Genomic DNA, 27,778 nt, shown 5'->3' with positions numbered 1-27,778 from the left:
CTTCAGTCTTTTTCTCATTATCAGCAAGACTTAACAATTAAGTCCCTTTTGTGTTAAACACCTTTCTAGGCATTAGGAACATAATAAAAAGTGAGGAGGTGAAAATTCTGGCCTCAGTGAGTGGTAGTTTAGGGCAGTGGTTCTCAACCTTCCCAATGCTGTGACCCTTTAATACAGTCCATGTTATGGTGACCCTCAACCACAAAATCATTTGTGTTGCCACTTCTTAACTGTAACTTTGCCACTGTTATGAAGAGTAAATAGTTGTTTTCCGATGGTCTTAGGCAGCCCCCGTGAAAGGGTCATTTGGCCCCCCAAGAGGGCCATGGCCCACAGATTGAGAACTGCTGATCTAGGGGAAGATGGGCAATGCCTAATCACACAAATAAGTTATGGAACTTTACACTGGAATGGCTTCTGTTAAGAAAGTAAGAGTGTGCTATTAGGGAGGACATGAGGATGCTCTGACTGGCAGTGAGGAAGGGCTTCCCTAGAGAGAACAAATCCCTAAAGGTCAGGACAAAGTTGCTCACACACACTTAGGAGGAAGCAGTACAACACATGGGCAGGAAAGTGAGGCTAGCCTGGGAGATCACAGGGAGCAGGGAATGCAGGGAGAGGCAGGATCACGCATGGCTCACTAGACCATAGTCAGTAGTTCCAAGTTTTATTTTGGGTTCAGTTTGAAGCCCGTGGGAAATCTCTAAACACGGGAAGCGATAAGGATTGACTTGGTTGTATGTGATGGAAACGCAGGGCAGGTTAGAGGACGGTCAGCATCTTCTGCCAACCCACGATGCCCTGCAGCCCAAGACGGTCTGTGATATACAGGGATGGAGACGCACTTATTGGTTTGTGGTTTGAAGAACTGGAGGCAAAAGAGACACCATTTGAGATAAGAATGGCTGGTGGGAAGTAAATGTGGAGCAAGCCGATAATTATGGAAAGTTTATTATCAGGCATGTAAATAAAAACGCTGTTTGCCTGAGGTCACACAGCAATGAAATAACTCAGCAAATTGTGTCTGCTTGTTTATTAACAGGCATGCTACTTCAGTCAGTCACGCTATGAAGGAAAATCTAACCACCTCAGCCATTCACACACTGCATGGGATCCTGCTTGGGATGCCTGAACTAATCAACAGTTCATGGGTACAAATTACCAAAACTAGTTCTGCCTAATGCAAACAGAGACTTGGAAGGAGGCAACTAGCAGCTAAGTTGGAAGGCAGACAGCCAGGTGTGGGCAGGAAGCAGCATCCAGAACAACATAACCCCTTAGGGACTATCTCCATGGGATGAGGTTGCTGGGGACAGCATACACGTGCCACTCTTAGCCTGTCCCCTACCTTGGGGTCCTGTCACATTGCTCAGTTTCACAGAGAATACAAACACAAAGCCTGACCTGCCTGCACTCCATTCCTCAAGACAGGAAGCCCAGACCATAGCATTGTGTGGGAGCTTCAGTCTCCGGCTACCCTGTACCTGCCAAGGAAGCAAACGTGCTGTGCTGCCTGTCATGTGGCTACCTTACGGGACAACACTTTCCTCAATGCTGACGACCTTCAGTGCAGGCAGGGTACAAATGTGCACTGACATCCTATTCCGATAACCGACGCTCATCTCACAATTTATCATCTTCAACGAAGCTCCCTATGACCATCAAAAATTACATGTAACCAGTTCCTCCCAAGCTCGAGCCTCTGCTGACAAAGGAATTAAGTTGGTCCAAAGGAATTAAGATGATCCCAGTCATCTCTGATGCCCCGTTAGGCCGTTCTCTCTAGTGCATGTTTTTCACTGAACTTATGTACTTTGATTTTTAGCAACAAAAGAAAAAATCCAAAGATAATGTTTTGGTTTCTTTAGACAGAGAGTATAGTGCTAATCCAGCAGCTGAATACGTACAGTTCAACTTCATTCACCCTTAAGATCCTGGCTGAACAAGCAGCGAACTACAGTGTGTGTATTTACTTTGGACGGCATCGGGGTTGAAGGACTCACCACCAGCTTCCAACAAGGGGAAGCCATGCAGGAATTTTGGATGGCCTAGGTCCCCAGTGAAACACCAGTTACAAAGCAGACAATTGTGTTCAAGCTCTGTGAAAACAGCCTTTTGCTTTGTTGTTGACTAAACGAAACACTTGAGGCTAGTTCAGAGAAAGGCAAGATGGTGGTCAGGAGCCTTGCTGTCTAAATGCCTGTGAGTTTTGTTTTGTTTTGTTTTGTTTTGTTTTGCTCTTTTAAAAACAGATTGCCCTAGCTCTTTCAACCTTTCAGTTGAAAAAGAAACAATCCTGGCCTTCTGATGAAATGCCCTAATGAGCGAGGAAATCTGCCCTATCAAGGGGACCATGTGATGGTCAGCCACAGATGTGCACCAAGCCTCTCTCTTCCTTCCAACCCCGAGGAACTCTCATTCTTACACCCGCACAGGGTGGAGAAGAATGTCAGCTGGCTCGTGAAGTTGGAGGTGATGACTTAGAGGGGAGGCGACAAGACACAGCAGAGAGCCACTGTAACGTCAGAATGAGAAATGCTTCAGGTAGAACCGGGGTGCCTGGCGAAGTGCTCTGGTGCCTCATCCACGCACAGTGATGAGCAAGCACAGTTTCTGAGGTTGAGTTTTCATTTCAAAACGATGATGCCAACACAGGTGAGCATGCCTTCCCCAGGTGAACAATCTCCTTGCCTAGCATTCATCTCCACCGCCATGGAAGCAGCGCCAAGAGAGCGCTCACTTGCCAGATACAAAAAAAAAAAATGAGGCTTCAAAGCGGACTTGTAGAGCATCACACAGTTCTCGGTGGAGTTCCATCATAAACACTGGCTCCTGTTTAATGGCTACACAATGTGAGTAAATATTAGCCGGTGTTGTGGAAGAATTTCCTTATTCATAATCCGCGGCAATGACATGGATCTGAAAGCACCATCAAAGTGCTGCGACTGCCCACCTCTTACAGTGCACACAGCTCTCTGTGTTGCAACTTTCTCGGTGCCGGGCAGGGTTCCAAGTCCTTTACATGAATTAATTCTTTCATCACACCACTCCTATGAATGCCATCGTCACCTAGGTTACAAATGAAGCCATTGGCGGAGAAAGGTAAAATACCGTTTCAAGATCCTAAGGCTTACCTGCTGCCTTTCAAGGCAAGCCAAGCTACAGATGTAAGAGTTTTCTCCTATCTTTTCTCCCATTATCTACCCCTTGGGATACGAATTACAGTGAAACTCCTAATTAACCACTTGGTCAAGGACTTGAGATCACTACCATGCCTGTTGTTTAAAGGAACAAAAGATAGGCAGGATTCTCATCACCATCATGACCACTAAGTGTTCTCGTCAACGTTTCTTCTGTTGCATTAATATAAAGCTATGTGGTTTTCTTGTTGTTGTTTGTTTTTTCTCTTTTTTGTTTGTTTGTTTTTTGAGACAGGGTTTCTCTGTGTAGCTTTGGTGCCTGTCCTGGTGCTGTAGCCCAGGCTGGCCTTGAACTCACAGAGATCCGCCTGGCTCTGCCTCCCGAGTGCTGGGATTAAAGGCATGCTCCACCACTGCCTGGCTAAAGGCTAGACTCACAACCAAAAATAAAGCTACCTTTCTAAAGAAGATTTTTTTTTTTTTTTTTTTTTTTTTTTTTTTTTGGTTTTTCGAGACAGGGTTTCTCTGTGTAGCTTTGCGCCTTTTCCTGGAACTCTCTTGGTAGCCCAGGCTGGCCTCGAACTCACAGAGATCCGCCTGGCTCTGCCTCCCGAGTGCTGGGATTAAAGGCGTGCGCCACCACCGCCCGGCAAGAAGATTTATTTTTAATCTGTGTGTGTGTGTGTGTGTGTGTGTGTGTGTGTGTTGGGATATGCACATGTGAGTACAGGTGCCTTCAGAGACTAGAGGCATGAGCTGCCCCAGGGCTGAGGTTATAGGCAGTTGTGAACCACCCATTGCGGGTACAGTTCCAATTTAGTAACATTTTGAACTTGGAAAACCCCTCAGGGTTTATTAACTTCTATGGAAAGAGCAGATTCCCATTGGTCTTACAATGAAAAATTTCTAGTTTTTCACCTAATGTATTTAGCGACTGAATTTTAGTAAGGTTTGATTCATTATAGTGTGTTTGCATTCCATCATGGGTGTTCATTTTCTCTCACGCTCATTCCTTCTCTCTCCTTCTTTTCCTCCTTCCTTTCTTCCCTCCTCCTTTTCCTCCTTCACTCTTTCTCCCCTCCAGTTACCATCCAAATAAAGTCCTTTCAGGAAAGAACAGTACAAATCCTGTGAGACCCTTCCCTAAAATGACTTTATTATGGTAAAAATATTAGCAAATCATTGTACACCAGCCACTTGACAAATATTTGCTCCCAGAGCCTCCCAGGAGGTTGTTTGTAAGTAAAAGGGCTGCCTTGTCCTCTGCTATGCTAAAATCCCTCTTAGTTATAATTAGCCATGCTTAAACAATTAGGCAACACGTTTGAGTTTAAGCATCCACATAGTTGCTCTCACACACAATACTGACAAACACCCAGGACAGGCTGTATCAGGTGACTCTGGTCAGGGGCCTGATAGGAGGAGAGAAATACAGGCCATTCTGGGCTGGATTGAGTTCTGCTTCTATCAGAGAACCGTCCAGGGCACTGACTCAACCGTTTAAACTTTTCCTCACCATCTATAAGCGGTGCTCATCTTGTAGACTTGCGGAAAGGATTAAATGTGCTCATACACACAGGCTTAGAACAGGGGCTATGACAGAGGAAGACAAATATATCCCGCACATTATTTTTACCTTACAAATGAGGTATTTGACCTGCACTGTGTCAGGAAAAAAAATCAGTAAAAGTAAACAGTGATATGAAAAACTCCATAAGACATATTTAGGAGGGCTCTATTCCCTTCAGAAATAGCTGATGCTTTACTGAGTACTACCATTCCTACTGCCTTAGATGTACAGCCCCTCTTCTGTACAGCCACCAAAGCCAGCTGGCCCCAAGCAGGCACTCAACAGTATATGAGAGCTAGGTGGATGGATGCTGAATAAAAACCAGTTTTCAGATGTGCAGCCACGGTTATTAATTTGCAAAACACTCCATGGATTTCAAAAATATTCTTTGGAGACTGAAGGAAACAAATGTTCCCTTGTTTAATTTCTTTCTTTCTTTTTTTTTTTTTTTTGGTTTTTTGAGACAGGGTTTCTCTGTGTAGCTTTGTGCCTTTCCTGGAGCTCACTTGGTAGCCCAGCCTGGCCTCGAACTCACAGAGATCTGCCTGGCTCTGCCTCCCGAGTGCTGGGATTAAAGGCGTGCGCCACCACCGCCCGGCCCCTTGTTTAATTTCTAAAAGATCATACTTTATATATCAAAGATGTACTTCTGAAGGCAATAAATATGTAGAATAGCTACTTTTATGTAACTTCAGCTCCCGTAAACTCAAGTGGGTTTTTCCCATTCTCAGACCTCTGAGTAAGCCAAGAGTGAAACAACTAAAGAATGCCAACTATAACTCCTATTTACACTTTCTTCTGGAGTTAGAATTAAGCAAGCTGGCTATGGAATATCTCTAGAGATGAGAATACCACACCACACATCCAACTCTCACTAATCACATTTCACATTAAAGAAAGGTTGCATCCTCAAACTGTGTTACCAAATGCATACTCTGCTTCTAACGTTTCAGAGATCAAACATAATTTGTAATCTTCAGAGATAGTCACAAGCAAATGCTAGCCAAACTAGTCTTTTTCTTATGTGCTCATAAAACTATCCTTACTGAAAGAGCAACCTTCTTATCTATGTAAAGAATGTATGTTTTGATTTATTCAGTTTCCCAGTAAATTAATCCAAAGAGAATTTTCTCATTATGTTTTCCTAAGCACAGCATTCTCAGCAAGGACAGAAATAATTGCCAGTGAAATGAACCTTTCAGGGAATATGTATGATGCAGCAAGCTAATCCACAAGTGTGCTGATGAGATGGAAAACAGGCTGGGCCCGCTAAGGATTAATGTCCTGCCAAGAAGACAGCGTGGAGCATTGTAAATTATACAGACTGCACAAGGAGTGTAGAAAACCTGTGCACAGGCTGGGAAGGGTGAAGAGCAGAACCTGGACCATGCTGTTAGTTCTCTTCTGTCCAGAGACCCAGCCCACCAACTCTGCACAAGACAGAGACCGCAGTAGCCATGCCCTGCATGCACAAGAAAACCAGTATAGTTTTTTTGGTTAAGCCTTGTCTTTTCAGTCATAAAGTATACTCTGCCATTCCTTCAAGAAAACGAGCTGTTCTCGAGCATGGTTCCAATTACTCCAAGTTTCCTTACCACATTTCTGCATAAGTTATTCTCTGAGTCTTCCCATCATTTACCCCTTCTAGCAACAAACACAATACCACCTGTCATATCCAATCTATCCAGAAATTCCCCAAAGACAGCCACGAGATTGTGGGAGCAGCTGGGCTGAAGGAGTCTAAGGGTAAAGGCCGTCCTGATGAGCGACTAGTGATGTGACGTGGTTGTCACTACAGACTTCGCTGCCACAAACTGTCCTACTTGGACCTAATGAGTCCACGAGCCTATGCACATGGTGTGGTATTCTCATCTCTAGAGATATTCAGTATGCACAGTGCTGTATGGTGGGTTTCTTTCCAGAGCTAAATGCAAATTTTAAATAGTCAACTGGATCCTAACAACACGTCAGTATTTAACCAATTTAAAAATTTCTCAGTTCTTTTAACTTGAGGAAATTGCCTTTAGTGTAATGAACATCACGAGACTGTACAGTAGTAATGTAGATGAGCCAAAGATCCTCATTTTAGTTATGATTTTGTATCTTATACTTGAAATGATGCAGTGTGAGTGAAGAGCCTGGGTGTGGGACCGAGTCATGGAACAGTGCTCTGAGGGGTGGTGAAATGGCAAATGTCAAGACCAGAGCCTTCAGCTCCCCTCACCAGTGGCTAGAGAAGACAAGTTATCACTCCTATGAAACACTATACTTGGGCTCACCACAGCTTGTGGGAAAAGAAGTTCCTATATACCAGTGGTGTTCTGAAAGCCAGCCGATTCACATTAAGCAACAGAACACAAAGTAGGCAAATGCTTGATAAATGTTACATGTTCTGATTGAAAAAAAAGAAAACTATTTTTCAAAAGAAACCACTGAACAAAAGACTTTCTCGATTTAGGAGGTAAGTCTTGCACTTGGACTGATCTATTAGCTGAAGAGTGATCCAGCTGCCTTCATGAGATACAGCTAATAACTCCTACGATGCAGTGTCTTCAGTAGAGTTTAAATTAATGCTCTATCTTTGGTTTGCAGCCAAAGTGGCACAAAGGGTTTAAAACGGGTATCTGCAAACGGAATCATCACCCTGTCTCTGTGCACTTTTTATTCTGGAACACGATGAACATCAGAGAAACAAAAAAAAAAAAAAAAAAAAAAGGAAGATAAGCAACACTTGTGGATGCAAAGAGATGGGGGGGGGGCTCTCACTGCACCCAGGTGAAAATAATACACCAATTTTGCAAGTCTTATTAACTCTTTCTTAGAATAGGTAGCAATATTCCTGAATGTCTTTATTGTTACAGAGAGAGTCCACAGGGGCCATGGCATGTGTGGAGGTCAGGGGAGAGCTTTCCGGGCTGGTTCTCTCTTCCCACCATATGGATTCCAGATGGAACTCAGGTTGCCAGGCTTAGTGGCCCTTACACACTGAGCCATCTCACCAACCTATAATTTCAAAAATTTAAAGAACCAGACTCATAACCCTATACAAACTAGATATGAGATCATTTTCTCAATGAGTAATACAATTAGCATGTTTACACTGATAATTATTACCATGTTAATACATATTCAAATGGGTGATGCTTTTATCCCTTAGAAATCCCACTAAATCATAAGAATTTATTTCAGTAATATTTTTAAATGTTTATGAAGATCCCCAAATCACCTGAACATCAAATTTTTATTGTATTTTTGGGTTTTTTGAAGTTACTTACAATTAAAAAAAATATTGGGAAAAAAAATCACTTTTCTGACCACTAAGTCCCACATTTGGTTGTATTGTTTTGTGATGTTCATTGCTAATCTACAATATCTCATCTTCTTATTCAAACTGTAAAGTCACCCACCCATATTATTATTCCACTCAATAATTTCAACAGGACCTGCCTTCATTAACGGTAACCTTCAAATAACTATTTTAGAAGCCATGGATCTGTAAAACTAGCCAAGCTTAAAAAACAAACAAACGAAAAACACCAAATAGCTAAAGTAAATCCATTTTAAACAGTGAATGAATGTTCTCTCAGGAAGACTTAACTTTAGATATAGCATTCATTTTTACAGTCTCCATGGTAACCACACTTCTTATGGCTCTGAATATAAAATCAGTTCACATCTGTTTCTTATAGAAGAAAATCATCTTCTACATTCACAGATAGGCACCTTTTATACAAGCATGCACAAAAGTCCCCATGGAAGTAGTGGCAAGTACGTACCTCTGATTGCCCAGGTACCGCGATTTTTTAAAATGACCAACCCCTTTGCAGCCTAGAGTTGGACATCCCCCGGTTTCTGATGGCTCCATCAATTCTGCAGGGCCTACAACAAAAATAATAAAAAGAGAAGGTAAAAAAAAAAAATTCAACAAGAAGTTGAGCAGAAAGCTAGAGATCTAAATGTCTAGGATGAGAATAGGGCAGAGAAAAAATACTCCATTTCTGGAACCATTTTCTACATGCATACATGTAGAAAAACAAGTAGTTCTTATAAAAATTTAAGTTTTTTAACATCTCTATTTTTAAAGATATTCTCCATGGTTCATTCTGTCACAAAGTTTATATTTCTTTAATACTGAAATGGTAAATTTTGATCTAACCTTATTTTAAAATGTCACACAACAGAGATATTTAAATCTGACTTGACAGGAATATTTGAAAGAACTGTTATCAAATAAAAAATTGCATAAGAATGTTCAATGTGAAAAATTCAAACACTAGATCGTAGAATATGAAATAGAAACACCATGTTGGAACCACTTGAGCCAACTGAGTGGCCAGGGCTGGAATGCAGAGGAACAGTTACCAACATCAACAGCTCTTCTATATTTCAGATTCTCTGTCATCCACCAATGCAGATGAATGCCCTCCTGGCTATGGCTCCAACATTCCGATGCACAACTGTATCAAGTTTAGGATGTTTCATAAAAGGAACAATACAAATGTGTATCTAAAATAGTCTCATCTGGTTTTGGACTGGACTTTCACATTTTATAATGGTAATATTCTTCATGACTACGCTTTCTATAAAAACTATATGCCATAGTTTATTTAACTAACACTTGCTTCCAACTTTGTTACTTTAGACATTCTTCAATTAGAAATATGCACATGGATGGCTATGCACCCTCAGTCTACATATAGCTCACGTGAGTAAAGCTACTCATAAGGAAAGAATATTAATTATTTTTTAAAAAACTGACTGTAGTATATTGTATTTCTCATATTTTCTCATACGAAGTATATATTCTTTAAGATTGAGAACATGATATCTCCCTCTCTCTGTCTGTCTGTCTGTCTCTCTCTCTCTGTGTATGCTTTTTTATTGAACTGAATTTGAGTCTTTATTGAGTGAACTAAAAATCTGCGCAAAGAATAAATCACAAGGCAGAGGGTGTCCTCTTTTATACTTTTACCAGTTTCTGCCAATGGTAACATTTTCAAGGGTATAGTGTCAGGTCCCTATTGGGATACTGAAATTTTAATAGTCTGACAAATTATCTTCTAAAAATTGGCACTAATTGTAAAAGGTTATGTTTATTTCTAAACAAAACTCAAATCAGCACACCTTACTTATTTAGGCAATATGATTTTTCTTTTATAATTTTTGTTTTGTGTGTGTGTGTGTGTGTGAGAGAGAGAGAGAGAGAGAGAGAGAGAGAGAGAGAGAGAGAGAGAGAGCACACATGCTGTTGGCAATCAAAAGAGAAGAAATATATATGGAGAAACAGAAATGGAGAAAGAGAAGACAAAAACTTAAGCACATTATTCAGAAAAATGAACATGTTGATCACAGCTATCTACGTCTATCTTACTTAGGGGAGCCTGAAGAGGGTGTCCAGTCTTGGAGCACCAGCCTACGGGGTGAATATCTGGAGAGTCTGCGTCTATCCAGTAGTCATAGCAACTGCTCCAGCCATCAAAGTGAACCTGGGTAATAGAAAAACACAGTCATAAGGATTCCTACGGTAAAACTTCCATCCATGGCATGAGCCTTCTGATTACACAATATATTTAACACCCAATAAATCACTTCAATTATTTAAAATACTTCATTCACAACCTGAGACAAACACTTTTGAAACTATGAACAATTTATCTAGACATCAACAACTGCCTTCCCAAAGATGCATCCGAGGTAGCCGTGCTACAGGTTTATTACACATATCCTTAAACGCTGTTAGCAAATGAAGAATAGGAACCATTGATAACATCTTCAAACAAGCAAAGGAAACACAAACACCACTGAGGTGATTTAAAAATCAGGGAACAGGGGAAGGGAAAACAGGAAAAGCGGAAAGAAAGACCTTTGAGGTAAATAAGAAAGGAATTTTTTTGTTTGTTTGTTTTGTTTTTTGTTTTTTTGAGATGGGGTTTCTCTGTGTAGCTTTGCGCCTTTCCTGGAACTCACTCTGTAGTCCAGGCTGGCCTCGAACTCACAGAGATCCGCCTGCCTCTGCCTCCCGAGTGCTGGGATTAAAGGCGTGCGCCACCACCGCCTGGCTTGGAAAATGTTTTTCAAATACACTGCCTGCTAGAAACACACCTGACTTGAAAAACAACCCTGAACCATACCATTTTAAAATAGTCTTTCTCTTCTATAAAGATTTATTTTTATTTTATATGTATGGGTATTTTGCCTGCATGGATGTCTGTGTACCACATGCACATCTGGTGCCCACAGAATCCCCCAAAACTATAGTTACAGACAGTTTTTGTAAGCTTCCGTGTGAGGGTTGGGAATTAAATCTGTGTCCTCTGGAAGAGCTGCTAGTGCTCTCAACCACTTACCCATCTTTCCAGCCCCTAGATAGTCTTTCTTGTAAATAACCATAGTGTCTCTCAAGATACGTTATAAAGTGGTCACAGTTGACATCATTACTGGTCACTAAAGTAAAGAGCGGTGGTCTTTTAGGGAATGTCACTAGTTACCAGCTATCTATCTTTTAGGTACACACACACACACACACACACACATATATGTGTATATATATACATACATACATATATATATACATACATATACATATTACATACACACACGTAATATATTACCTTTTACAATGAGAGGATATATTAAAGTACTTCATATATTTTACTTTTAGGTCAAGTTTGCCAATTAGTCTTCTAAAGTGTATGAATCTTTCAATCTTTACAAGACAATAAATATTCTAGAAGAATGCATGAGTAAACACAGTATAATCATGGAGAGAGACCAAACTAAGTCTATAAAAAGTAACACTGATCAATTAATTTAATTACATGAAAAGGTAAAGCTTCAGATGGTAAATCTCACTGGATAAGCCAAGATGAAAGACCCCCCAAACACACTTACTATACAAGTGACAAAGCCCTTTCCTCTTTATTAAGCCCCCATCTATGAATAAGAAAAAAATGAAACTGCAACAGGAAGATGGTAAATAGATCCAAATGGCTCATCATCAAGAAAATAAATATAAATTGTTGGTAAATATATGAAGAGACAATCAATTTATTTGCAATGTAAAATGTACAAATGAAAAGTACAAGATACTATCTCTCATCAGTCTGCCCCAAATATTCACATTTTGTTGAGCCCTACTGCTGGAAGCAGAAAGGGAATTCCCACAGACCACTGACACTGACCAAAAGGTCTGGAGCACTATTTGCCAATAGCAATCAACATTTCAAAATACTGTCTTTGACTTATCAAAAAGGATACTAAAAAGTAACTCATCATTTATTGGGAAAACAGTATGCAGTTATTAAAAATACATACACATGTATGTGGGCTTGAAGTAATGTAACTTCTCAAGCCTACAACTCAAGTTTTCCTAGAATTAAAGCCCTAAAGACTACCTCTCCTGGAGGAAGTCATGGAAACTATCCTAAAGAGGGGGCTAGAGCTCACAGAGATAAATTGGCTAGCTAATCAGCAGATAGTTCGAAGGAACCAGGCCAAGAATAGAAAATAAAGTCATTTATTATTCACATACAAAAAATATAAAGCATCATTTAAGGTTAGTTAGCTTTGAATGCTTCCTTTCCTTTGATCAAAAATAATGTCAAAACAACAATGAGAATGATATTCATGATTTGCTGAAAATAGAAAGTCATTGCATCAATGCTACCATAAAATGAGTAATGATAATTTCTGTTAAATTTTATTTTAAACGTTCTAGTTTTCAACTAACCATAGTAAGTTATTTTTGTTTTACTTTGAACCTGAAGCTTTGATGTTTGTGATGTTACTGTTCCCGATTCTTTTTCTTTTACACTAGACTTCGCATTCATATAAATCATGCTGCTTCCACTGCATATAAACAACTAAATGTTACACGATTTATCTAGCTCTCTGAGTAAGTATTCTCACAAGGTAAATGGCTCTCCATCCTGGAAGAACACCATAACTGCCTGTGAACATTGAGGAGGAGAGGGAGGGGGCTGTGTCTGAGCCCACCTTATTGTTGCGATAGTAGTGTGAATGTTATGGGGGCAATCAAATACTTCCTTCTTGGATTCAAGGCCTGGTCCCCAGGAGGAACTCATGCCTATTACGGTAAATGTGGTCAAGAGCTGGTGGCTCCAGGGGCAGCATTCATTACTACCATTTTGCTAAATGGACATCTGATCAAACTGCATATAAATACTCATTTTTATAGCCATAGGTTCATGCTGCTCTCAGCCTTCACCTGAGAAGCTTCTTAGTGTGCTAGGCAGCGGTTAATAAGAGATGCATAACCAGCTAAGATGCTGAGAATAAAGGACCCTACGTGGGCCATCTCTACAACCCAGTCCAAGGCTCAGGGAATACTGAGGAATATGGGGTAGAGAAAGTAGAAAAGTTGGAGTCCTACCTTCCCTGAAGATCTACTGACATGTTGCTGGCAGAAGGGGTGTCACGTTCATCAGTGACATAGCCATGGATAAGCTGCCCACTTTGAATAAATAGCTTCCTACCCATGTTCAGGCAGGAAACCCTACTTCAACCCAGGAGGTCACATGCCATAAAAGACATGACAATAAAAGGAGGGCCTCTTGAGAATAAGGGTTCAGCAGAGGTGGGATGACAAAGTCTACTGAAGGGATAAAATGACTAAAATTAATCATATACATGAATGAGACTGTCAAAGACTAAAAACTAAACTCCAAAAAGAAATAATAAGGTGTAAGGTCAACATACAGCATGAGAAACTTACACAACAAAAGAGAAATGAGAATATCTATGATGCTCTCCCATTATAGACATAATCATACATGTGGTGATTTGAACGAAATGGCCCCTGTAGTGGGTGGAACAGTTAGGGGAGGAAGTAGGAGGTATGGCCTTATGGGAGAGGTATGTTCCTGGGTGTGGGTTTTGACGTCTCAAAGCCTATGTCAGGCCCAATCTCTCTCTCTCTCTCTCTCTCTCTCTCTCTCTCTCTCTCTCTCTCTCTCTCTCTCTCTCTCTCAATAAAAGCTCTCTGCTACTGCTTAAGCACCATGTCTGCCCGCCTGCTGCCATGCTCCTCTTCATGACAGCCACAGACCAACTCTCTGAAACTATAAGCAAGGCCCCAATTAAGTGATTTCTTTTAAAAGTTGCCTTGGTCATGGTGTCTCTTCACAGCAATAGAAAAATAACTAAGACAATACATTAAAAATAAATCATTAATAATGTTGAATTTTTATTAAATTTCTAGAGAAAATAGATGCTAACAAATTCCTAAAGCAAATGGATCAAAGTACAGAACCAACAATTTTACTACTTAAATCAATAGTTCAGGGAAAAGAATACACTTTTCTCCTAGAAGTATAATTTAGAGTCTTTATAAAAACATCCCATATGTTACAGATAATTTTAATATTAAAACAGCTAATACTTTTATGAACTACAATATTTCTTTAAAGGACAGATTTGGTTGGACCTTTTGTGAATCTGAAAGGTAATTCAGAAAAGCACATTTTAGATATAGATGCTTGCTTCTTCTGTCCTCTGATATTAAATCATGTCCAACTGGGAAATGGCTCCCATGTTTGTAGGACAAAAACAAGTGAAGGAAGTGCTTATCCATCATCAGAACAAATGGTTGAAACGTAGCTTCTAAAAGAGGAGTCAGGACCAGAACATAGACTCATCCTAGAAACTGTGTGTTGAGAAGGCCCTCTTCTTCCCCAAGGTAGTCAGGACATGGGGAGGCCTGCCCCCACATGTACCAGGGTAATGCTCTTTTTAAGGAGCAGAATTTTGATTTTCAGGAAACAGAGAAAAATCCTGAACTCTAGGATATGACTTCCTAGGTTCTGCCTTCCCCAGGGGAAGGACCTGGATGCTGACAAAAGAGGTTTACCAAGGAGGAAAGGCTGGTATCTTGATTTCCTATACTATATATATAAAAAAAAGTCACACAGCATCCCCTCCTTATCCAGGACTTCACCCTCTATGTTCTCAGTTGCCTGAGGTCAACTGTGGTATAAAAATGCCAAAGGGAGAATTCCATATTGTGATCAAAAGAGAGAGGTCAGCTTCATACAACATTTTGTAGTATACTGCTATAATTCTCCTATTATTGTTGTTGTTACTCTTTCTATATCTAGTGCATAAATTATACTTTATTATAGTATATATGTATGCATAAATAAAACTATGGTACATATGGGATTTTATGTGTGGATGCAGGCATACACTAGGGATCATGGAAATAGCTCCTATAGACAAGAGAATACAGGCCCATTCATATATAGACAACAATATAAGCCTAGTCACAAAAACACCTCAAATATTGTACCTTTTTCTTAATGTGAACAGATGTCAAGGATCATCTGGCACATGAGAATCAATATGAAGACAGAGGTCATACTAGTTAATCAAGAAATCTGGGAAGCGAGGGGCTGGAGCAATGTGGGAGGCTGGAGCAATGGCTCAAAAGTTAAGAGCATCTGCTGCTCTGGCAGAGGACCTGACTTTGGTTCCGAGCATCCACATCAGGTGGTTCACAATCACCTGTCAACTCTAGTTCCATGGGCCCTGATGCCCTCTTCAGGCCTCCGAAGGCACCTGCACACACACACACACGCACACGCGCACACACACACACACACACACACACACACACACACTAAATAAATCAACAAAAATAGTATTTTATGAATAATTTAAGAAAATAATCAAGAAAGAGAAAAAAAACTATCAGCAGTGTCCTCAGACAGAAGCAACATTGCTTTAGGAAATAAAAAGATGCTTTTAAAAAGAAGCACAAACTAAATAACATTTAAAAAAATTTTCCTGAATAGCACAAACACAAAAATCACAATTGTAATTAAAAATGCAATAGAAAGTTTGAAAAAAGAGATAAATGTAGTTCTAAGCAAATGGAATTTTGGAACATCAGCAATGTGTATGAAAACAAGTGCGTCAACCCGACAGCCGATATCAGGGCAGCAACTTCCAGAAAGAGAGCAGAGATAAGGAAGCTAGAAAGCAAAAGTAGACGATTTCAGAGCCGGCAGGACAGAGAGCTCCACAGTGGGAAGACGTGAGGACCCTGTCTGACAAACAGAAAAAGGCTGTCACAGAGCTTGAGACCCCTGGAGACAGGCATCCCCCAAGTGCTGCAGAAATAAGCCCATGGCCCAGACAGATGCAATCAGAGTGGCCTTGGGTCTTCAAAAGCTCCAGGAGTCAGATGCCAAACAACGCAGCACTAAGGATAAAAGCTCCCTCCCTAGAATACCTCACCTAGTTGCACCAACAGTCAATACAAAGCCAGTAGATGGACATTTTCTCAAACGCAAGAAGTGAAAAGATTTCTCTCTAATACCCTTTCTTAGGAAAACACAAAAAGACATGTTTCAGTGGCACCAAAGTACACTAAGCAAAACAAGGCGTGTCATTAAACTTCGTAATTTCCAGGAAAATGAAACAGTCTGGTGCGTCAGTCAAAAGGAGTCTCAGGATGTAGGCTGTGAGCCTGGCTGAGAGTACCACTCTGCTGTAGTGGGTCGCTGAAGAGCTGGGGGAAAAACAGATCAAGGGAAAGAGATAGATATCAGCTGTTGAAAAACACACTCATGCTTTTGATTCAAAACACATCAAAGCTACTGTAGCATCTGAAAAAAAAATCCAATAAGAAGCTAGAAAGTGTTGGAAAGCAAACTACAAAAAGATCATTGACTACAGGAAAACCAAAGAAAAAAGTAATTTAAAAAGACTTGACTTAGAAATGAACAAGAGTAGTATATTCATAATAATAACACAGACAAGTGAAAACAAAACAAAACATGGCAAGATCTAAATCCTGAGGTCCATTAGAAAGAAGACAAAGCAACTTAAAATTGAACTGAGAAGCCAGTGTGGTGGCGCACGCCTTTAATCCCGACAGAGGCAAGAGGCAGAGGCAAGAGGATCTCTGAGTTTGAGGCCAGCCTGATCTACATAGTGAGTTCGAGGAAATCCAGAGCTACGCAGTGAAGTTCTGTCTCAAAACAACAATGGAAACTGAACGGAGAAACACCAGTGCATAGAAAGTATTTTAAAAACTGGAGACAAACGGTCACACACAGCTGAGGCAGACAGATGTGACTGAAGAGGGATGCAGCTACTTCATGTCCTGTCCCCAGAGCAGAAGATGAGAGCATTCATTCTGGTCCTTAACTTCAACAGCACCTAGCAGGAACAGCTACCTTAACCACTAATGGCGGATAGTGGATAACTTTAAAAGTTAACCTTATTTGAGTTGACTTTATTCCCAAGACACTTAAAATACAAAACCACACTCGTCCTTGTCATTTTCTGCAAAAGAGAAATGATCCTACTTGCAGTATTTTCTCACAAGTTATAAGAAAAACTACTGCTGGATTCTTTTTGGTTTTTCAACACCTCTGCTGAATCTGAAACCCAGTCCCTGTCTGTCAGCTGACCTCTGAGGTGTTCAGAAGCAGGTGAGACATCTGTACAGTGGTTGAGTTGAGTTGGTGACATTCACTCTAAAAACCGGGCAAAGATGATTATCCTCCATATAGCCACAGCGGGCTCCTCTTTGGGTGCCACGGATTTAGCAGGATGTTGCATAAGACAGGGAGTCCAGCAACAAGTGAAGGTATGGGCTCTAGTCTCAAATTTTCCCATTCCTTAGTGGAAACTGTCTCACAGTATTCCATTCGTCTGGATCAAAATTCTCACACAAGTAATAAAAATAAATAAATAAATTTACTTCAAAATAATACAAAGCCTAACACTTTATAGTCTTAGTATTGTCATTATTTTTGGTATATTTCTTTATGGAATCCACTATGAGTTTGCTCTTTTGGAAAAAAACACAAATATTTTAACATAATCATTTAAACCTGAATATTTTGCTTCTCGATATTAGATCTGTTGAAATATTCTGCATTAATGTAATGTAGACTCATAGTAATTTATTTTTCCCATCAACTCCTGGGCTTGTTCTCAGGGTTTAATGTTACAGTCAGTGTGGCTGTACATTCTTTGGTTTGAGCCTCTGTCTTTGCACATTCCTTCTGCTTACTTCCCCAAGCAATCGGGACCAAAATTCTTAAAGGATAAACAACATTCTAATATTTTGATGCCAGCGTGCTCTTTGGAAGAACTTGGATGCTTTATATTCCTACCCACTGTGACGGGTGTGTGTGTGTGTGGGGGGGGGGTAAATTCATTTCCCAAACTAAAAAGTTGTCATTGTGTACACTGAACAAGTTGGTGTAAAAACCACATTATCCTTGACTCTTTTTTGACTGCTGGTTTATTAAAACTGGTTTGTTACTAGATGTTTATTAAAACTCTTGTTCTAAAGCACTGATTCCTTTATGATTTTCACATCACAACCAACCATAATGAATAAAAAAGTACACTAGAATGCCGGGTGGTGGTGGCACACACCTTTAATTGCAGCATTCGGGAGACAGAGGCAGGTGAATCACTGAATTCAAGTCCAGCCTGGTCCAGGACAATTAGGGCTACACAGAGAAACATTGTCTTAAAAAAAAAAAAAAAAAAAAAAAGGAAAGTACACTACAAAATGGTTAACATACACACAGTTTTTATATGATTTTCCAAAATTTATGATTATATAATCTTTTGTTTGTCTCTGAGGCAGAGTCTGATTATGCAGGCTGGCCAACACTCAAGGTCTTTTTGTTTCTGCCTCTCAATTTCTAGAATTACAGGTATGTGCTACCATACCAGACTGAACTGATTGGATCTTAAACATATTGAGTTAAACATTAAAGTTTCTGTTATACAGAAATAACAATTTGTATAACTTTTCATCTTATTTTAAACACTATTATCTTATCAATTATCTCATTAGAAATGGCTAATGATTTATTATTATTTTGAAAAATAACTTGAAGTTAAGATTCCTGCTGCATGGAACTGAGGGTTCTTTCCTTTCTAGTACTGAATAAAGCACTTCCTCAGATCTGCCCGAGTCTCGGCCTCATCGACACAGTGATAATGGCCTCCACGGCCCCCACGGAAGCCACTACAAATGTCCAGGATGACTGCACCAAGAAACTCGTTACAATGTGCTGATAATGACTTGCTGTTTTTAGAGACGTAATTATTCCTAACAGAAAAGTTAGCTGATTCTAGGAAAAAAGTAGGACAGGTATGACTCTGGCTAAAGAGAGAAATTAGAGGTAAAACCAGAAGCCTGTGGGGCCTTTGGGCGTGTTGCATTGGAACCACTACACTGTGGAACCACATGTGGATGGAACTAGCAATATTTTCTAGACACTGGCTTACTTTAAGAGAGGTATTTGATGCTTATTAATCCAATTCCAGTAAAAATCTGGTTTTATTTATACAATTATTTATAATTACTTACATTTTATAAACTACATCTAATGGAGTCAACAAAAAATGTAACCTCTTAAAAAGAGGGCACTATTGGAGCACAATGTACTTATTTTCTTTTTCTTCTGAAGAGAATGTTACCACAACATGTTATGTCTACTTTCTCCAAATACACATTCAAAATATGAAACTGTCATTCATAATTTAAGAAAAAATAGCTCAGGGCAATTAAAGGAAACACTTGGATGAATGCAAATCTTCAAAGCAGCAAAGCCACTTTGCATATTCCCATGGTTTTAGTAATTTAATTACAGGGCTCAAGTACACTGTCTAGCAAAGTTTCCATTTAAGATACAGAGTAACAAAGGTCAAAGCCAACCCAGGACCAAGAACACTTACTTTTATCCTGTGATCGTCGGTATCCGCTACAGTTGCTACTCTGATAAACAGAGGATTTCTTTTGTCTACCGCTTCAAGCTTCATTTTTCTCTGGAATCCATGTGGAGGTTTCTGCCAGAACAGAAAGATGTCATGTCGTGAGGAAGAGCAGGTTGATGGACAACAACAGCCACCAACAGTTGAATCGTTTAGGCTACCCATTCTTAGACTAGCACTGAGTGACACTTTTCGGTCAAAACACACAGCTAATACACATGCAAAGGGCAGCCTGCGTGCCCAGCTGAAGAGATGACAGAAAGGCAGAGGCAAAGATATCATAGCTATTTATTTGATCAGCCACAGGGAAGACTAGACATTTTCCTTATGGGTTGAGGTGTCATGATATCAGTCAATAGGCATGATTTTTTTTTTTTTTTTTGAGGCGAGTAAAAGGTCATGATTTTATTGTCTTCATAACAAACTGGCTTAGAATTGGATCACTTGGCCTTTTCTCTTCTTATCACCTCCCAGTTCAAAATGCTCGCATCTCTTACTAGCCAGCATCCTCTAAGATCTGCAGTCGGGCTCAGCACACTCAAATCTCTAGGAAAGAAAGCTTAACACTAAGAGGAAACCATTCCGTCTCTGAGAAAGCCGTGGGCAGAGGCAAGTAAGGTGATATTATATATGGTTTTGATAAATTATATAAAATAACATGAAGAATTGCTGTAAGAATTCTTGGCGGCCAAGCTGGAGAAATCTTAGTTCTACCTCTCATAGAAGAGCAGATATGTAGCCTGCTGCTGTGCTGCTGCCTCTGCATCCAGGTTAAAAGCCTGCATGCTGGAAGGGTAGAGAAGAGGTAGCAAATACGGCACCCCTCAGTCTTACTCAAAAGCTTGAACAACCTTCAGGTGGAATCATAGAAATTCTTTCACAAAGTTTCTCTCTACTTATTATGGCTTTTCTCTTTAAAATTCATGATGTTCTTTCTACCTTAAACTATACTTACTAATTAAGTCTATATTAAAAACTCTAGCAATTTTTGCATAAAAGTATCATCTAAAGAAGAAAATTGTCTACAGAAGACAGGGTCATGTTTAAAAGAATGGTATTTTATTTTGAAACAGGATCTTCATACATAGCCTGGACTGGCCTTGAATTGTGGGGTTCCTCATTCACCTCTCAAATATTAGGCTGACAAATGTTTCCAGTGCCTGAGTCTTACAAAGTTATTTAGTATATTTATTTTCCCCATAAATTCATGAGAAAATATCAAGTATAAAGCAGTATATTTGAGGAGCTGGGGAAATAGTTCAGTTGGTAAAGTGCTTGCCTTGTCAGTTTGCTCCTTAGAATCCACACTTCAAAAGTGGGCATGGTGGTGCACCTGTGATCCCAGGTAGGGAGGTGGAGGTAAGCAGATCCCTGTGCCTCACACCGGCAAATTAAACTACTTGGTAAGTTTCAAGCCAGTGAGACCCCCCTGTCTCAAAAGCCAAGGTGAACAGTATCGGAGGGGCAACATTCAAGGTTCTTCGGCATCCACCCCATGCTTGCCTCCCCAACACACGTGCATCCACACGTACAGAAACCACAGGAACAATCTGACTTTCAAAATTGAAACACTTTGAAAGTATCTTCTTTGGCCTCCTGCTTCTTCTCATTGCAAAGTCAGCTTGGAGACCGGTTTGGTTTCTTAAATGTTCGTGAATAAACAGCATCATCAACACCCACAAATCACGGAGTACAAAGCAAATTCTCTCACCACTTTGAAAGCTCTTGCAGGAGCAGGTAAAGAATTGGTTTCTTCTAAGTACTTATCCCAAGAAAAGTGTTTCATGTGTGAATAGCCTAGGAAGTAAAGAAAAACATGAATCCTATGAGGGTGTCATGAAGAGGGGAGTCAGAATACCAACTGTCCTAGAAAAATCATGACAGATCAGCAGTGTAACCCAGGAAAGAATGCGCCCGCCCACAGGAAAACATGCTCCTCCAGAGCATGTTCACAATGATTAGTTCCATTCTTATCATTGATTCTGACTTTTTTACTTTTTAGATGAGATTATAGGAAAATAGCTTTATTAAAATAGTGAAACAACACATGGGGTTTACAACTACTATTTATGAAATATTTCAGATAACTCCTCCTTTTGTTAGGTTCAATAAAGAAACACGGCTATATCACAGAATACTTTTTAAAGTATGTGTAAAAATAACCCCCTCTGCTCCTCCCCACTGCCTTTTGTTTCCTCTAGAGCCCCAAATCCATTAGGCAGGCACAACAGTGACTTATTAAGGTACAAAATTTGCCACAGGAAGGGGACTTACAAAATCTGCAAATATATTAGTTATGATGGAAGTCAGGTTTCTACCCAACTGAGAAACCAGTATAAACATGGACAGAAGAAAACTAAAACAAAGCCAATAGTCTGAGATGTCAATCAGGGCCCATGGTACCTCCGAGAGGGTTTTTGTTTTTTCTTTTTTAAACACACACTAGTGCTGAAATAGAAAAGAATATAAAGTTCTTCTTCATATGCTTAAGGACGTATATTTCCTACAGTCACTGAGATCCTGATAGTAGCGTCACCCTACTAGCACTGAGCAAATAGCAACCAGATCAGGTTTCTAAATAGCACTCTCCACTTTAAAAAAAAAAAAAAAGAAAAAGAAAAAGCCTTCGAAAGAATGGCTATAGGGCTGGTCAAGACAAGTGAGTATACGATACCCTTAGCTGTTCCAGAGAGCAGTTTGCAGAAACCAAGACAAGTGTGTGAAAAAGGTAGAAGCCAGCTTAAAAGAGCTCCTACAGGGTACATCTTTAAAACAACCACCTACATGAAATCAACAATAAACTCTTGGATAAAGTTAATAATCTACAGTTCTACTAAATACATTAACCAGATGAATAACTGGGAACTGAAAAAGCTAATGTTTGCAGAAGAGTATTAATTAATTATATACAAAAATAGATGGAATAAAATTACCATTACCCATTAACATTTGTCAACGTAGAACAGCAATTAGTTCCAAATAGAAATATTAGCATTTGGTATAACTACTGAAAGACAGATGAGATGAGAAGTAATTGCAAAATCTCAAAGACTTCTAGAAAAAAGTATTGGTAGATTAGTAAATATCTCCTTGATTAATTCATGGTTAAAAAAAAAAAAAAGACTGAAATGCTGTGCCCTTGAAGGGCTTATAATAAAAACACTGATATTCTCAAAAAAAAAAAAAAAGTACAACTTGGAGATGTGTGTAAGTGTGCTTTCCTTTAGTCTCACTACTCAAGAGGCAGAGGTAGGTGGATCTCTGTGACTTTGAGAACAACCTGGTCTACATAATGAGTTCCAGGCCAGCATGCCTACCTGGTATAACCATCTCAAAAAACAAAACAAAATAAAAACAAACAAATGTACAACTTGGGTCCAGTCATGAGGAAACGTCCATCATACTCAAATGACATCACTCTGTACAAAATGATTAGTCCGTAAGTCTCACACCTACTAAGGTTGTAATTGTCAAGAAGAGTCTAACTGGGGACCAAAAAAGTCTGCAGCTACCGGGGACCAGAAAAGTCTGCACCTGATTGCATAAAGGACATTGTGGGGACAGCTGTCAGATCTGGGTGAGTCTCTGGCTCAAGTAGAAGTACAAATGAGTTTGGAAGTGGTCTTGAAACTTCTCTCCACCGGAGGATGTCTCAAAGTAACTAAAAAGGAAATAGCAAGCCTATATACACACACATGCATTTTACAGCATATTTAATGACTGCATATGCAGATAGAACACTCACATACATAAAATACATAAATAAATAAATCTTTAAAAAACTTCAGAAACATTCCAAATAAATTACCTGATAGACCGTAAGTTCTTAGAAAGAGAAAAGCAAACTCCAATGTGGTAAGTACAAGATATAATAAAGATCCCAGGAGAAATTAATGAAATGGAAACTGAGGAACAATATAGTCAACCACTCAAGCAGAGTTGGTTCTTTGAAAAAATTAAACTGGATTGTCAAATTTTTTTTAGCAGAACTAACCAGAAGAGAATGAAGATCCACAATAATAGAATTAGAGATGAAAACAAAGAGCTAAGAACAAACTACAAATAAATCCTGAGAATTATTAGTGAAACCTTGGAGTGCATATTCCAAACAAACACAAAAGACAAGGGACCTCTTGGGGGGAAATCTGAGACATGTGTAAGTTCCCGAAATGAAAGGAAGAAGCTGTGAACAACCAACCAAACGCACAAGCTACCAACCGAAGCAGCCACACAGCCTCCCAGCAGAGGAAGCCCAGAGCGGATGAATTGCTAATTCTTCCACATCTTTTAAGAAGAGCTCACTCCTGAAACTGCCACACCACTACCAACTCACTCCATGAAGCCAACACTCTGATTCGCAAAACCTGGTAAACACACACACACACACACACACACACACACACACACACACACAAGAAAAAAAGCATGAACCAATTTTCCTGGTGAACAGAGACATAAAAGTTCTCAAAACATAAAAGAATGAACATAGGTCCTTATCTCTCACCCTACATAAAAATTAATAGATTCAGATAAGGCCCTTAAAAACCTTAATGTCAAAATGAGTAATATCAATAAAACAAGCATCAAGAAATACTGGGGAGAATAAGACAGATCCTTGCACACTGCTGGTGGGAATAGACACTGGCACCGCCATTATGGAAATTAGTGTGCCGCTGGTTCCTGTACAAACTATGAACAGAACTACTATGAGGTGAAGCCACCCTTACTCCATGTACAGTTCTGTACTTTTAAAACCTGGAAGAAGTACAAGTCTGGTTGCCAGAGATACAGGCATTCTGTTTAGAGCAACACTACCCATCTTAGCCCAAATACGGAATCAGTCTAGAGGTCCATCGTCAGATGAATAAAGCAAATATGGCAGGTACACATAGTGGAATTTCAGCTAAGGAGGAATAAAATTATGACAGTCTTAGGAAAATGGGTGGAAACAGAGATCACTACGTGTTTGGAGAATATTATTTTAAGATGTATTACTTTTGTTTATGTTGCATTTGTTTAACTCTGTGGAGCTGTGTGACTGTGCCTGTCTAAAACACTTGATGGTCTAACAAAGAACTGAATGGCCAATAGTGAGGTAGAAGAAAGGATAAGCAGGGCTGGCAGGCAGAGAAAATAAATATATAGAAGGAGAAATCTGGGAAAGAAGAAGTAGCTAGAGAAGGAGGAGGACTCCACAGGCCAGCCACCCAGCTACACAGCAAACCATGGAGTAAGAGTGAAAGTAAGATACACAGAAGTAGGAAGAGAAGAAAGCCCAGAGGAAAAAGACAGACGGGATAATTTACAGTTAAGAAAAGCTGACTAGAAACAAGCCAAGCTAAGGTCAGGCATTTGTAATTAAGAATAAGCCTCCGTGTGTGATTTACCTGGGAGCTGGGTGGACCCCAAAAAAGAGTAAAAGAGGAAAAAACATCCAACAACAACCATGTGAGTAAAATAAGCCAGCCTCAGAAAGACATGTATCACATATTTTCTTTCATATGCAGTACCTTGATTTCAATTTATAAGTGTATATTTGTGTATATATATATATAGTTCACATTTCTTTTTTATTTATTTATTTATTTATTTATTTATTTATTTATTTATTTATTTATTTATTTTGGTTTTTCGAGACAGGGTTTCTCTGTGTAGCTTTGCGCCTCTCCTGGAACTCACTTGGTAGCCCAGGCTGGCCTCGAACTCACAGAGATCCGCCTAGCTCTGCCTCCCGAGTGCTGGGATTAAAGGCGTGCGCCACCACCGCCCGGCCAAATTTATTTTTTAAAGGCAAAGATTTTAATTTCAAGGAAGGGACAATAAAGACAGGCATATTTACAGAATACATGAACACAGTGTAGCCAGGAGAACTGGTCAGGATATGGACAGACTGTGCATGACATTATAAAGATGATAGAAAAGCTGTCCAAGGAAACTGAATAGTTAGACCCTTCTTTTCAGACAAGAGGTAAGACTGAGCACTTAGAGGAAAAGGAACCAGAGAGAAAGTGCATTTCTGTAAAGAACCGTTCAAGTGCAGGCATGGTAAACTAGGTTCATAATTTGACTGAGATTCATTGCTGTTATTTTTGCTTTCACTTATTTTTAATGTGGTAAGATTTATGTAAGACTGAATTTATCATTTTCATCATCTTTGGTGTGCAGTTCTGGGCCATTAAAAACATACTCTGATATTTGGACGTTTTTCACATACAGTTCTGTGCTTTTAAAAGCTTGTCAAAAAAAATTGTTGTTTTCTTCCATTCCATCACAGAAGTCTATGAAAGGCAATGGATGAGCTGGTTTGGGTCTCACAAACGAAATTAACAATAAGACCACACACATCCCTTCCCAAGGACAGCATCAGGAACCCGTTATTCACTGGTTCACTGTTTATTTACCAGACTCTGATTATGACAAAAATAGTGGTGTGTATGAGAGAATTGATATTAAACTGGGAAATAACAAGAACCTTCACAGCAGGTTGGATGGTGGTACTTCCAGAGGACCAGCCGAAGCCGTCTTCCAGGTGCGAGCCACAGAACTATTAATGTTTTGCTTTAACTCTTTGCTACTTACATCTCTTTCATCTTCAAACTAGCCATGAAAATTAGTCAGGAAATAGGAACTCCTTTCTTCCCTTCCACCCACACGAAAACTTTGACAGTAAAAAGGACTAGATAGGCAGGTGATAGGAATGGTTGGTTCCCTCGTTTGTAATCAGGCGTTCTGAGTGTGGCACTGAGTGTTAAGGAACTGGAGGTGAATCTTAAAACATAGATAGCTGTTTGAATGGAATGAAGCTATCTGGAGAAGTTGCAAACTGGGGCTGATCTTACATGCTGCAGGCTCCATCCACAGACTAGCTGCCAGGAAACCCGGGTCTCATTTTTTTTCTCTGTGATCAAGGTGATCTGCTTTACTCTAATATGCACTGAACCACCAGCTCCTGAGCAGTAGGACTTCATGTCACCTGATGACCCTGCCTTTTCCTACCTGCAGGGAGTGGGACATTTTCAACAGTGACATGTTCAAAAATAGCCCTTATTATGTTGACGCTGATGCATCTGTTTTTTAGCCTGTAAAACCACAAGGACACTGTTCATCAGCACTTACACTGTTTCTTGTCAAAGAGAAAGAGAGTAAAATAAGAAGGCTCCACACTATTGGCAGATAAGCCCCCCAAAAGCTTCAGGGAACAGAGATACTACCTAGCACAAGCTGCAGCAATCTACGGTGGAAACAGAAATCACAGCAACATAAACAAAAGCAAATGCGTACGCTCTGAACTTAGTAGAAAAGTCTAAAGCCATAAGCTCTCACTTCAACAGGAACATCACCTGCCAGAACTGACCTCAACAATGCGGTCCGTGCTCCACCTTCAACATCACATCTACTTTCCTTATCTGACCAAGTTTAGCAACTGTGCACTAATATAATTAAGTCCCAAAATGAATCTCAAGTTGAAAACAGAGAACTATTTTTACAAACTTTGTCAAAGAAGATGATAATGTAAGGTTGTGAGATAAACAATGCCAATATTTAAAGTATGAGGCTCCATCAGGGGCCAGAGAGTTTCGGCCAGCAGTGGCTGCAGGGCTTTGTAAAGTATAGCGGCAACACGCACATTTATGTGTTATCTTATTTCCTACGGCTGCTTGTGTGCTACGACTGAGCTGAGCAATTGTGACAGGGACTCCAGGGCACACCAAATTAAAAGTATCTGTTATCTGGCTCTTTACAGAAAAACGTGGTCCACTGTTCAAGTATATGAAAAACATAGACACATTATCAATGCAAACCTGGAGGAGTAATAAGGGTTCTTCTATGCTCTTTACACCAACCGACGGGATGAATGTGTGGACTGGATGATTCACACCTGTAAGTTATATAAATGAAAAAGCTGTAATTATTAGAGAGACAGGCAAATACTGTGAGAAAGTTTTAAGAGGAAAATTAATTAGCAATTATGAACACATTCAAGAGTTCTATTTATTACAATCTACCCAATTTGGAAAAAAAAAATTCTAAAGGATCTTTCATCCTTCATATAAATATATGTATGAAGTTTTCACACATATAGTGTATTTTTGCTAGATAAATTTCATGTGGATTTGACACTATAGTTTTATTTTCTCAAGAAAAAAAAATGTTGTTAAAGTCTAAAACTTCAAATGCAGAAAAAGTACCAAGAGAGCATCCTTTAGAAGCATCATGGGAGAAAATAAACTATGTAAAAGGAAAGCTAAAATTATTTTAGCATCTCTAAGGCTCATGGTCACTATCAAAAACCAGCATG

At 39.6% G+C, this 27,778-nt stretch overlaps 1 protein-coding gene across 1 annotated transcript in view; it reads right to left on the bottom strand.

Moving 5' to 3' along the window:
* The window catches only part of L3mbtl3 (L3MBTL histone methyl-lysine binding protein 3), a 112,475-nt gene that overhangs the window by 24,355 nt on the left and 60,342 nt on the right, over positions 1 to 27,778 (bottom strand). The window contains exons 14-18 of the mRNA XM_059272619.1: positions 27,282 to 27,358; positions 21,191 to 21,276; positions 19,444 to 19,554; positions 10,082 to 10,196; positions 8,487 to 8,589 (exon numbers count right to left, since the gene is read on the bottom strand). Coding sequence (XP_059128602.1) covers positions 8,487 to 8,589; positions 10,082 to 10,196; positions 19,444 to 19,554; positions 21,191 to 21,276; positions 27,282 to 27,358 — 492 coding nt within the window. The remainder of the gene's footprint in view (positions 1 to 8,486; positions 8,590 to 10,081; positions 10,197 to 19,443; positions 19,555 to 21,190; positions 21,277 to 27,281; positions 27,359 to 27,778) is intronic.

Source organism: Peromyscus eremicus, chromosome 8b (genome assembly GCF_949786415.1).
Source record: "Peromyscus eremicus chromosome 8b, PerEre_H2_v1, whole genome shotgun sequence".
NCBI classification, from domain to species: Eukaryota; Metazoa; Chordata; class Mammalia; order Rodentia; family Cricetidae; genus Peromyscus; species Peromyscus eremicus.
The sequence above is the reverse complement of the archived record's forward strand: the minus strand, read 5'-3'. Positions and strand labels throughout refer to the sequence as shown.